The following is a 12,956-nucleotide window of genomic DNA, read 5'->3' on the forward strand; positions in this document are numbered from 1 at the left end:
CAGATGTGACAAAATATTAGAGAAAAAAACGTACCCATATCCACTGTTGTTATCCAATCTAATATTTTCGCAAGCATACCTCGTAAAACATTATACTCTTAAGTAATTAGTTATTGTTTGAAAATTTTTCGACAAAAAATACGTTAGGGGCAGTCCATAAATGACGTCACACACCTGGGGGGGGGTCAGACGTGTGACGAGGGGGGGGAGGGTTTGAGAAATGTGACGTCACATAAAAATGCGCAACTTTAAATAAATAGACAACACGTTCTACTTAATTAAAGACTTTTCAATAAATGTTTTCTCCTACAACATCAGAGTGCAGCGCCACGTTAAATTCGCACTACAATGACAATAGTTAAAATCGATTTGAAGCATGTTTTATTTTCAAAATGGAAATATGGTTTTCGGGGGGGGCAGAGCTTTGTGACGTCATATTTGAGGGGGGGTCTGACTTTTTGTGACGCCGTGTGACGAGGGGGGGGGGGGTCAAAAATCGTCCAAAATTGCGTGACGTCATTTATGGACGGCTCCTTAATCCATTTTTACGTACTGCACTTATCCAACAATGATGGTATTGCGATGACACCGGCGTGTAGAATAATATCTAAAATAAATTTGTGTAAGCTGTGAAACGAGTACAATCATTTTCACATCTCGTGTACAGGATTTATGGAATGTAAAAAAATACATTACGTTATCTTATATAGATTTATATTGTGTCTTAATCCAAGGCATTTTACAAAGATAAAATTGTACAGCAGGTGATAGTGGTTTAAATTAAGAGAGTGGTTATTCAAGGTGATGTAGATATGGTAACCGGAGGACAAGTGGGAGTGTTAAGGAGAGGTTGGGGGGGGATAGGCCTGATAGCTGGGGGGGGTGGGGGCAGGGAGTAGGAGTCGGATGGGCAAGGGAGAAGAGATGGGGTTTTAATTTATAACTTATGAAAACCTAAAGTTATTGTGGTGAGCACTGTGAGTTGGAAGTAAATTTAAATACTGCTCTGGCCATATTCCCACCTCAGGCCCAGCGCCCTTTGACCACACCCTGTGGCTGTGAGCCACCACTGGCGTGCATCGTTTGCGCCTCTAAGGTGGTCACGCACCAGCCCTTGGACCAGGACACCATGACGGTGCCGGAGAGGGTGGCACTGCTGCGCGCCTCCTTCCACCCCGTGCTGTCTTTCCCACACGGTGTGCCACATTTCACTTTGTTGACTGTGCTGCCTGGACAACAGCTGCAAATTTTTCGAGTTCTCTCAAAAGAATAGTGTACTGGGGGAAATCTCATTGATGTTTTAGGCTACGTGTTTCTACATATTTTTTGGGGGGACAAGTGAAGTTAACTTAGTCCTTTCACCAGTGGGGGGGGGGGGAAATGTCATTAACTTATTGCCGTTATCTCCAATATTTTTTATTATAGCGTTGAAAATATATTACACGTAGTGTGATGTATTAACTTGGTTTTTTTACTTTCATTAATGCCCCCTGCTTTTTGTACTATTTTCTCACTCCAGCTTCAATTTAATCAGTTTTGAAAACATTGCCGATAAAATCATTCTCCTTTTTTGAAATGCCTGCTGTGGTGTTATGCACAGAAATTCCCTTGCAAGAGCGGTTTGGTGGCTTGCTTAAGCAACCGGAGTGGCAAGCAAGGCTGGTACCAAAGGCTAAGGCGAATACCCTGAGGAAATTCTGCATGCCTAACAAGTGGGGAGCTTCTGGGGGACTCTTGGAGCGTAAATTGCGCCAGAAGCTTGACACAGGACAGCTGCCATCTGAGCGTGAGTGCCACTTGTGATACAAGTGTTGGAAGGTTTCTGAACTTCCTTAGGTGGAATTATTACCTATCAAATTCTAGTAATGAAATGAATTACACATCTCAAAATGTATACCATGATATTTTTGTTTTCTTTCCAGAGTTAACTCATGTAATAATTGTAATCTAACTTTTTTAAATATTGTTTTTCGTGTTATCCTTCCCCTGCACCTCCGATTAGCATGGTTGGCTTTGTACATTGCGAAAGACGTTCAACATACGTGGTGTGTTAAGGCACTCGGATGTAAATCAGGGTTTTTAATTTGTTTCACTTACACGATGGGCACTAAAATATAGTATATGTGCCCACCACGTGTGCTTAGAGTAGTTTACTTGGTTTTATTTGGGCAATAACATAATGAATACCTATTGTTGAAGGCGGTGTTCTAACTGTATTTTGATATGGACTTGGCTGTAGTTAAGGTTGCTTTCTGCACAACAAAGTACCTCAAGTAAAACACAACAGCCGAGCAGAAAGCCTGCAGACAACAGCACAGTGAGAAGCGAATGAGAATAGTTGATCAGCTGTGCACTTTTTTGCCTAACATTTCTTAAGAGAACCGACTCCTGTGTGTTTTTCATTCTGAACAGGGTTCGAGTGGAGCAGTTTGTTCCTGGAAAAGTCTATGCGACAGTACCTGGTGCGAGCAGACCTGGACCATTCCCTGCTGGAACCTTCGGACGCTGAGGGAGGAGACAGCTGCAGCCCCAACAGGAAGCGCCGGCGTTCTGGCACCGTTCTCGGTATCATGCAAGCGTTTATATTTTGACATTGCAAACCCAGTTGTACAAACGCTTTATATTCATCACCAGCCTGAAATGAATTATTTCTAATTTCTCCCAGTTATATTTAAATTATTGGTGTGATGTCAAGAAACAAAGAAATTCTCATTTGGGATGACGCTACTTTGTATCGAAAGAATGGACCTGGAATGTGTCGTATAACTACTTATAAAGTCACTTCCATTGGCACACCCTTTGTTTTTGGCCTGCAAAAACTGCTAACATCAATAAAAGTTATTCCATTTTCTTAGCCTGGAACGGCCTCACTGCATCTCAGGATCTTTTCAGTCGGGTCGTTTATCAAGATGTTTGGCTATTACCATTAATAATAACTGTTTGGCATGCGGGAAGAAATGTGATTACCCAGAGGAAATTCACACATGAGGGGTATCACTCAACACTACCATTGTCTGGCTACTTTCCAGAATGATACATTCTGAGCACTGGAATATGTCAAATGAAGAGAAATCCCTGCTTTAGTGTTTTGTGGAGCATTTTTGTGACTGAGCAACTCTCACTAGACTTGAGAGCCTCGTTTTATCACAGCTGGCTGCCTGAATGTGATCCCTAAGTGGTGCTGCTGAGTTCTCTGCTGTGTAATCTAATGACTTAAAAAAAATACATTCACCCTGATGTGAATGCCTTAACTTGTCATACATGTAGTCCTGAGAATGATTTCCCACCTTTGAATTCCATATGAACACCATTGGTTCCACCTGCAGTTTTTTGTTGAAAAAAATATCATGCCAACTATATCAGTACCCATGTCCATTTCCTTTAAAATTATGATAAATTATGTTTCTTCTGTGCCAAAAGTCCCATTTAAGGTATTGGATTGGCTGCTTGTATTTTCATTATCTATGCATGTAATGCTGTTAAGTACCTTTTCTCTCACTGCATCCACTTCAGCCGAAGTGCCATATTATGCAGGTGCCTTTGTCTGTTTTGGAGAGTAGGTTGCATTCATGACCAAATTTGAGGTTATAATTTCTATCGAGTATTCTATCCTCTTCAGGATGAAGATATCCATATGCCATCACACCCCTTATGAGCCAGCAATGCAACAATTCATCTCACTCCTACACATTAACTTAACTCGTTTCCATCCTTCAAAGTATCTTGGGTGCATTCTCTCCTTTGGCTGCCATTCTGTCACCTTTTCTATCTTTAAACATCCTTACTCTTTGGTTCTTTTGGTAGTGTCACGTAGGTATAAACATCCTCTTTAATGTATCCTGTCAAAATCCATTTAAAATTCCTTAACAGTAAATGTAATCTGTTTGATTAGCATTCAAGTGTAATTACGGAAATGCCCCCATGCTGCTTTGCATACTTCTCAGTTTTTGTCATTGTTCAAATTTGTGATCCTTTCCTTTCTCGGGTCTGATTGTCTTTAGTATATGGTAGAAAACCCCTTTTCTGGTTTCAGTTTCCATGATTGGCCTCTGAATTAGCTTTTTGAGTCCCTGATCTTCGTGAATATTGGAGGCTTAATGGGTTATTAATTATTCAACTTATTATTGTACCTCTTTCATCTAAATGAAATAATTATTCAGCAGCCTAAATAAGAAGCCATATCATTGTACAATGAATTTAATGTAGCATTTAATTGGCCATTTTCCAAATCGCCCTGAATGTCAGACCTGTATCAGATCTAAAAATCCAAATAGGGTTAACCCAGTATTTTATGGGAGACCCATCTTGAATACCAAGTGTTGTAGGCTAGTGCTGTGAAGATGGCCAGGATATGGCAGTACAACAGTGGATTCTTGAGTTTATCTTTGTGGAGCTTTTAATATATAATTGTGATAACTATACTTAAAGATTCTGATGAATGAGTCATTTAGTAAATGTAAAATTCACTTTACTTAGAGGTATAGCTGTTCATTTAACAGCTATTTATTTGTCACTATCGAAGCGCTTAAGAATTTTCCTAACCCCTTAGATAATTAGTGTAAAAGTTTCCCTATTTACTTGGGTAATGTAATCCACAATTTTTAAGATGGGGTTTTAAAAATTATTGAAAAATTATTTTAAAACATTTAAATAATTATCATACTTGACGGGCTTTTAAACGTTACTTTTAAAGTAGGTTTCAACCATTTTTGTTAATTAATTGGACTTGGTTAATGTTAAAAAATAAGGTTTGTTTTTTGCCCACTGCACTCGGCTAAGTATTTACATTTAATTTGAAAAACAATTCAAATTACTATTACTCGGTTATTAATGTTATGCAGAGTCACATGACTTATCTTTGGCTTAAAACACCTCTTTGTGTCTGCTCCAGTGCCGAGCAAAAAGCCGCGAAGTTTGCGGAGCTGCAGCTTCACTGTGGGAGATGGCCCCGATGGGGCGCTGGGAACCCCCATTAGGCACACAAAGACGCCTATTCTGTGCGAAACACCCACCACAACTCTCGGCACATCAAGCCAAACGTCAACACCAACTCCATCAACTTCCGCACAGGTGATGACGCAGACGGTAGCACACGCGCTGCAAGCACTTTTTGGTCGAAATAATCGTATCTCGAGTTGACATGTACATAATTGACACGCTGGTTGAAAGAATAAGCCTTGACACATTTTCAGACTCGTCGTGAATGTTATTGTCAACTACTGTTTACACAGTTTGCTAGAAACGCTGTATGGAAATGTTTGAGAATAAATATAACCATCGATTACTATAGGTAGCAAATAATTATTCGGCTTTATCTGCAGTGTAAAACGTGATGCTGAGAGTTGTGGTCCCTTTTGTCTGAACTCAGAATGCAGTACGGCGTCGCAGGGGTGAGAGCTCCTATGACATAAATAACATCGTGATCCCACTGTCTATGGCCGCCCCGGCCCGGGTCGAGAAAATACAATACAAGGAAATCCTCACTCCAGGGTTTGTATAATCCTTTTTTTAAGTTTGCAACATATGTCGCTTTACCTGCATTGTGAAATGTTACATTCAATCATGTACTACATTATGTGACCTCCTTTGCCAGTTCCAAAATATGAGAATAGTTTTTCCGTGTGAGACTAGGCTCGAAAGAAAGCTGCCTGGTGTGGACCGATCAGTTTCAAAGACAATGCATATACTATCAGTGTGTATTTTGTTTGCATTCTGATCACAAGTATTGCTAATGCAGACATTCTTTGTAAAAGGTAACAGATTGGTGTTTTAACATCTTAACACCTGTTTTGTTGCCAGAAAAAAGGAAAACCTATTCTCAATCGTGTACTAAATATGTATGTTTCTTGTGATACAAATTTGTGGTAAGGCATATTCTATGATGAAAAATTGAGTGGCTAACAAAAAATGTTTTTTCCCGAAATTGCTGGTTGCTTAATTGTTGTTGGTTCTTTAGGTGGCAAGAGCTGGAGCCTGTGACTAACCTGCAGGAAGTTAATATGGAGGAAGGAGAGGTAAATAATTCCCATTCCTATCAAAATTGTAAACTTTTATATTTTGCTGTTGAGTTACGGAGTAAATGTGCATTAATGTAGTGTGCATTGTAAAAGAAAAAGTGTTTTCTGTAGAGTTCAAATAATTTTTGTTTACTGTGACTTGGAAAATATGGATCAATAAAATACAAATTAAAAAAACAAGTGGAGTTGACAAACTGGAAAGTAAAGCATATCTGTGTTGGTAATGGGTGTGTTCTCTGGCTGTGTGGTATAGGTGGAAGACCTTTCAGATGAGGCATTTGCCATTCGCCATGCCAAGTGTGAGCAGTTGGAAAAGGCTCGCTGGTGCGTCTGGTCGCCTGCAATTCAGCGTCGTACCAGGTCCGTATCGTGAGGGCACATGGCCAGGGACTATTGCAACATCCTTAATTGCAAGGCACGCAGGCCACTGACGGTCCCTGTGGTAGCCTTTCGTGTGTCCCTTGATGTGCGGCCCCCCGACAATACACAAACGTGAAAACACTCCTTGCAGGCGGTGTGGTGGCCCTCATACTAATGTCTTATCGGTGAAAGTGGCCTCCTCCTGAAAATGTGTTAACACTGGACTGCATAAATATTTGTATGTGATTTTAAATGAAAGACTTGATAAAGCTGAGTCTCGCTACATTTAACTGCGAATGCTGTCAGGGAGTCTGGTTCAGTTGGAATCTTCAAGTTCCACCTATAAACATTTCTCATTCAGAAGGAATGTTTTACTTGCCTATTGCTTTACCCCCCCCCCCTCCCCCATGTAAAAGCACCTTAAGAATTTATGAAAGGCACTCTATATATAAGCTGTAATGATTATATTTGATACTCAAGAGTGCTGCATATATGACTTGTGACTACATCACATGAGAAGGAATATGCATAGGATAAGAAGGAATGCAGTAACCACTTTCTGCCTAGGAAGTGAGAAAATTAAGGGAATAAACCATCCCCGCAGGCTTTGTGGACACATTTTGGCACCTCGCTCAAGTAATATGTAAAGCCCAGAGGTGGCCTGTAGATGTCAACTACTAGTTGGAAAGACACATTTTTTCTAAATACAAAAAGCTGATTTTCTAATTGTCACTGTCTAGAGCAAAAGTAATTCATAAACTTTTTATTAATTATTGACGATCATTACAATCTTGATTTGAAGCTTTCATATTACAAGGTACATTGTTTTTCATAATGTGATGTCTACAGTTAAAAGCAAAATATATATGTATTGCAAATGGCATTGCCACAGCACATTGAATCCTGTGGATTTGTTGCAGGTCATTTCACAAGAGTGTCTCAGATGGGCGTGCTACGCCCCCTCCTCCGTCTCCTGACACGTCCATGTCAGGAGGCGGTGGTGAACATCTCTCATACACCGAGCCGCCGATCCAGCAAAGAACGACAGACAGGAGTCTGAGGGACTCTCTGTGCGAGTCAACTCGTTCGTCCACACCCGACATGAATGCCGAAGAGATATTTGTGGTATGCAATTAAAGGTTTCTCTTTATATGGGTCTAGATTCAATAGTGGATGGGTGAAAGAGAAGAACAGTGCCTTACCGAGTTATTTTTGACAACGCTTTAATTGGGGCAAACTGGTGGAATGAATTAAATTTTACCAAAGGCGATGTATAGTAGTACTGGCTTTGAGGAAATTATAGGTGTCTAACCAGCATTGATCCTCGTGTTCATTGCTGCTCATTAAACCTTATTAGAACATTCACCCATGAAAATTGGTCTAACCAAGCATAGGCTTTATCGAGATAAGTTATGTGTCTTATCTATAAAGTTTTTTTGTTTGTTTGTGTGTGTGTGTGGACATACCTTTGTGACGTTTTTAACTGACAAACTGTGGAGTTTACTATCAAAAATGTACCCAGATACCACGCGATAAGCCCCTGGACGAAAAAGCGCTATTCGTATTTCCCATCTGACAAGTTTAAAGTAATTAAATTAACAATGTATTACTATTTACTATATTACTACGCTGAGCATGCGCCAAAGCTCGCATCTGCGCATGCACAAGAAGGCTGACTCGTGGTTACCCTAGCAAGGCACACCTGATCTGTGGGGGCAGGGGAGATTTTTCATTTGCGTTCAAAATAAGACTGAGGTAAAATTTCGCACTGATGTCTTCACCCCCCCCCCCCACCCCAATGTGTGCAGTTACTACTATAGAGTCGTTAGATACTACTATAGAGTCGTTAGATACTACTATAGTCAGTAGTTACTACTACTGTAGAGCAGGCGGAGGGATGGTGGGGGAAAGGCAGCCCAGCCCCAGCCGGCCAAGGTGCCACCTCGGCCGGCTGAGCAATCTAGGCAAGGCCGGGGGCTCTCCACGGGACTAGGCCTCACCACTGATCTTTGTATAGTTAGTAGATACTGCTATAGAGTCGATATATACTATTATAGAGTCGGTAGATACTACTATAGAGTTAGTAGATACTACTATAGAGTTAGTTTATACTGCTATACAGTCGATGGATACTAGTATAGAGTCGGTAGATACTACTATAGATGTAATTACCAGTGAAACGTCATACTCGAATTATAATTCTTAACCCGAAGATGCTGGATATAATTACCAGCGAAACGTCGTACTCAAATTCTAAATGTTGTGGATTCACTCTTCAAACACCGGTGGGCTGAAGAAGTAACTAATTGGTGTTTTATTAACGTGACTCATTTTTTACTGATTGGTCGTGTCGGGTGGTGGAGGGTTGTGACGCATTTATACTTACGCGATCTAACCCAAAAGCCTTTATTATGAATAATACTGGTCGCGAAAGCCTACGTGTTAATCTAATGACTGTACAGTCAGTAGATACAACTACAGAGTTGGCAGATACTACTATAGTCAGTAGATACTATTTTAGAGCCAGATACTACTATAGAGTCACTAGATACCACTCTATTGTATGTCGGGTGTGTAGGTATATATGCCTATGGGGGGGTTAACATTTTTTTGGGGGGGAACGTCGACAATTTTCGGAAACATTTTAGATCAGATATTTACCCGCCACTTTCTATTACTTTTTGATTCAGTACTAATGCCACCCTCTTATAATGATGTTGACGGACAAATTAACAGACAAACGGAACACCGGGCTTTCACAATATCTTCATATTTGAACCTTATGGCGGGATCCCGGGGTCCCAAACGGAAGTCAAAAACGTAATTAATTAACTTTTGGCGACTCCATTCCACCGCGCACATAAACGCCGCGACCAACCTGGCGCGGATAATTATGTTGTCATGTCGTCCAAGCACAGCGAGGACTAATGCGCAGAAGATACAAAGCTTTGAAACTTGGATTAGCGCATTGTGTAGAGCTCGTCGAGAGGAATAGATTGCTGTATCGTTCGCCTTCAACAGACATAAAATGACGTCGCAACCCAGTTTATGCGAGGGCCGGGGGCTTATGGGACCCCCGGGGTCCTGCCGTAAGGTTCATTTGTGTATGTTTTGTTTTTAAGAGAGGTTTTGAAATCTATATTTCCCCCGGGCAATACCGGGTACTTACCGCTAGTAATATATATAAAAATGATGCAGGTTCCAAAAATTATGCATGACATGTACGTTATTGGATAAAGTTGTTTTCGTAAAATGAGTCTGGATGCAGCAGCAGTGGAGCCTTGGTTTAGTTATTGAGTGTCTGAGTCTTGACAGGAGGCGGTGTTCATTTCTTCGTGCGTTTCAGGTGGTGCAACCATGGGAGCGTCGGACGTTCCCTCTGCGGGAGGAAGAAGAGGCGGCCTTGGCAGGCGGTGATGAGTGGAGCTCAGCAGATGGGCAAGACCCATCATCTCCTCTTGATGTAGTGACACCCCTGAATCCAGACTCTCCAATACCATCCCGTAACAACACAGACAGCAGCATTTGGCAACAACTGACAACTGGATCTTTGGCCCAAGGCATAGAAAAACGCGTACATTCGGCAAGCGACGTGGAGTGTACACAAGGCAAGCGCAATCTGCGCTCTACTGTGAGCAGGTTGGCAAACACGAGCAGCAGTGTACAGAACTCTGAGATGCATGCGCACCACACCACATCATCGGTGCCACCTGACCCACCTGTGGACGCCTCTAATGATGTACAGCGTTGGTCATCGTGTGATTACACGCATGCCGAAACCCCCCCTGGTGAGAAGTGCAACTCACATGGCTCGTCACAGGGGCTTGGTCGCACCAGAGCAGGAACAATGACCAGGTACTCTGCAATGCTTCGAACGGCTCGTCGAACAAACTCTCTCTGAAGGTTGGGTATCTTTAAACCCCAAGGAGAACCACCTCTACAAAAAATGCTTTTGATAGACTACAGTGCTGAGCTCTGGGTTTTGCATTTTGCTATGACATTAACATTCTACATCAATGCATGTACATGGAATTATATTACTGTTGATATACTCTCCATTTTCATGTTTCTAGATGAACAGCTTTTAAAAGTTGGTGGGATGTTGGTGAATGGTTGCCAATGTAAAGCAAACACTATATAACAAAAAGGTGAAAATGTTTAGTTTGGCTTAATTTGATAATGTGATTTAGTGCAGTGAGCACGAAATGGGATAACGTCTGTTTTGTTTGATGGGTAACTTTTTCTTCATTTTCTTATAAAGAGGTTATGTAACTGAGCAGTTGTTTTGACCAAATGTCACGTGTAGTTAGGTTTTTGTTGCTCCATTGCTTGCTTGTTGGAATGGTAGCCGAGAGGTCTCACGTGCACTAAAAATGGTTGGTGTGCACTAAAGTGTTTGGTATTTATTACCGCTATGTGACATGACTGGTTTGTAGAGCGAAGACATAATCCCAGTTATTACTGGCCGTCAATGTACAATATGTATAATTCTACTTCGCACGTAAGTAGCATTTACTATTTGCTTGTGTGATTGCGAGCATTGTTGATCTTTTTTGATCAGAAGAACATAGTTTAATGTTAAAGGTATTTTGTTGTAGAAAGTTACGAATTGTTCTCCTGTATATATAAAAAAAATGTCTTTATACACAAATTATACATTTAGAAGCTGTACATGTACCCGGTATGTATATAACCCGCTGCTTTCGGGGAGATGGGCGTTATAACTTTAAACAAATATACCACTGAGAACATTGCTTAATACAATTAAAACAAACAAAAAAACCTCGATTAAATCTGCTGGTCTTGCATTCATACAGGTGATGTTATAAAATATATTTTTTAAACATGTGTTAAGGCATTCATAATGGGGGAAATAGTTTCCCATCGGTTATATATGTGCGCTATTGGCACGTGATTCAAGTGGTCGGTGTGTACAATTTAAGGCCAATTGTGCACGCAGTTATAATGGCGTCTGTTCAGAATCTTAATTTACTGGCCTTTTGCCCGTCCAAGGACGGGGTATATTGCAGTAAATCTGAAACTTGCAAGCGAAAAGCAGACCGCTACGTGATAATCATTGCATCCATTCGTGTGCAATTTGTAAGGGCGCGCGGTAACAGACCTATTTCATTTTAAGGTTATAATCCCTTGTTCATTATGGTGTCCTTTTTACTTCGATGTCTCAACAGCGTTACGGAGATCACGTGACGTGAAGGTTCTGCCTTTGTAGTGAGGATTGTAAGTTGACGCTGAGGAGGGGGGAGGAGGCGCCTCGGCCTCCGATGTGGAGTGACGTCAGCCGCTAATTATGAATGGGCGGGGGGGTGTCCATTTGGAGGACGTCACCTTATGATTATTGAGGGGATGTTTTTGTGGAGTGACGTGACCTGCTCATGAATATTAATGAGCTGGTCGATGTGGAGTGACGTCACGAGCGTTAAGGACAGATTCCTGGGTGATTATATTATAGTAGGTATACTGGAGCAATCTGAGCTTTAGAGCTCTTTAGCAGATGTCCAGTGGGACAAGTCAGAAAGATACAGCAAACTACAAAAACGTGCGAAGTATAGGAAAGGTAAGTAAATCACGAAATAAACTTTATTTTACCAGGTAAATCCCACTGAGCTATAACTTATTTTTCAGAAGGGACATGGCCACAAATTAAAGCTCAACTTTGTGGCTTTTGTGGAAATGTATAGCTGTCAATCTAAGCGCTAGCGCTCTCTAGTGATGAGCAATGGGATCGCATTACAAAGCTGTCAACTGATGATCTGTCTTGTAAATAATATTTTCGCATTTAACTTTTCAGTGGGCATTACCGAGCGGTGGGCTCTACAAACAAACCAAGATATTTAAACATGTCTTCTCTACATCCACGACCAACGACATGGGGAAGTCTTCATCCATTAAGGGATTGACATGCCTGTTTATTTTATAGTCTCAAAGCACATAGACGCTATACATGAAGTGTTAAGGGAAGTTTATAACATGCGATTTTTCCCTGTTCAGTGAAACAAGGAACCTATAAGTAGTTTTTAATCTGTCACATTTAGAAATGCACAACCCACCGATTCCATAATCGCCTATGGTTAAGTATTGCAATGCTAACGAGTCGAGGGTAGAGTACCGTGTTGAAGCTCCCGATGAACGAAAGCAACGAATGACATTGCAGGCAAAGGGAATACAAACGCATGAGAGCAGATATATATTTTTAATGTGCGCAGATAATTACAAACTTCACGGATACTGCGTGTGTACGAGCAAGTTGAAAGTTTCCCAGAGTTGAGGAAAAAAACTCCATCTGGAGGTATCGGAAGAATATTCAACCATTTGGGAATGAACGAGGATCGTGGGAACTGGGTTTTTCTGCAATTTTACTGTACCTTTGGTCAAATTATATCACTGCAGTTGAACGAAAAGTATGTCTAACAACGCACCATTTTAGGTATACGTGCATTATACAAAAAATACATTAACTTCGCCTATTGAAAAATAGACTTGTCTCAATGGGTTCTCACATAGTCGAGTACTGTTATGTTAATGGCATTGAATTAAGTGGTGGCGCCAGAATTCATGCAC

At 41.0% G+C, this 12,956-nt stretch overlaps 1 protein-coding gene across 7 annotated transcripts in view; it reads left to right on the forward strand.

Moving 5' to 3' along the window:
- Nucleotides 1–11,170, forward strand: part of LOC116948818 (KAT8 regulatory NSL complex subunit 1-like) — a 49,174-nt gene extending 38,004 nt beyond the window's left edge. For all 7 annotated transcript variants that reach the window (XM_032965951.2, XM_032965997.2, XM_032965943.2 and 4 more), the window contains 9 exons: nt 1,028–1,196; nt 1,601–1,786; nt 2,413–2,565; nt 4,892–5,070; nt 5,369–5,490; nt 5,957–6,014; nt 6,271–6,377; nt 7,298–7,502; nt 9,724–11,170. In XM_032965951.2, coding sequence (XP_032821842.2) covers nt 1,028–1,196; nt 1,601–1,786; nt 2,413–2,565; nt 4,892–5,070; nt 5,369–5,490; nt 5,957–6,014; nt 6,271–6,377; nt 7,298–7,502; nt 9,724–10,278 — 1,734 coding nt within the window. In that variant the 3' untranslated portion in view covers nt 10,279–11,170. The remainder of the gene's footprint in view (nt 1–1,027; nt 1,197–1,600; nt 1,787–2,412; nt 2,566–4,891; nt 5,071–5,368; nt 5,491–5,956; nt 6,015–6,270; nt 6,378–7,297; nt 7,503–9,723) is intronic.
- The last annotated feature ends 1,786 nt before the right edge of the window (nt 11,171–12,956 follow it).

Source organism: Petromyzon marinus, chromosome 2, assembly GCF_048934315.1.
Source record: "Petromyzon marinus isolate PM22_M1 ecotype Great Lakes invasive population chromosome 2, UKy_Petmar_22M1.pri1.0, whole genome shotgun sequence".
In the NCBI taxonomy this organism is placed as follows: Eukaryota; Metazoa; Chordata; class Hyperoartia; order Petromyzontiformes; family Petromyzontidae; genus Petromyzon; species Petromyzon marinus.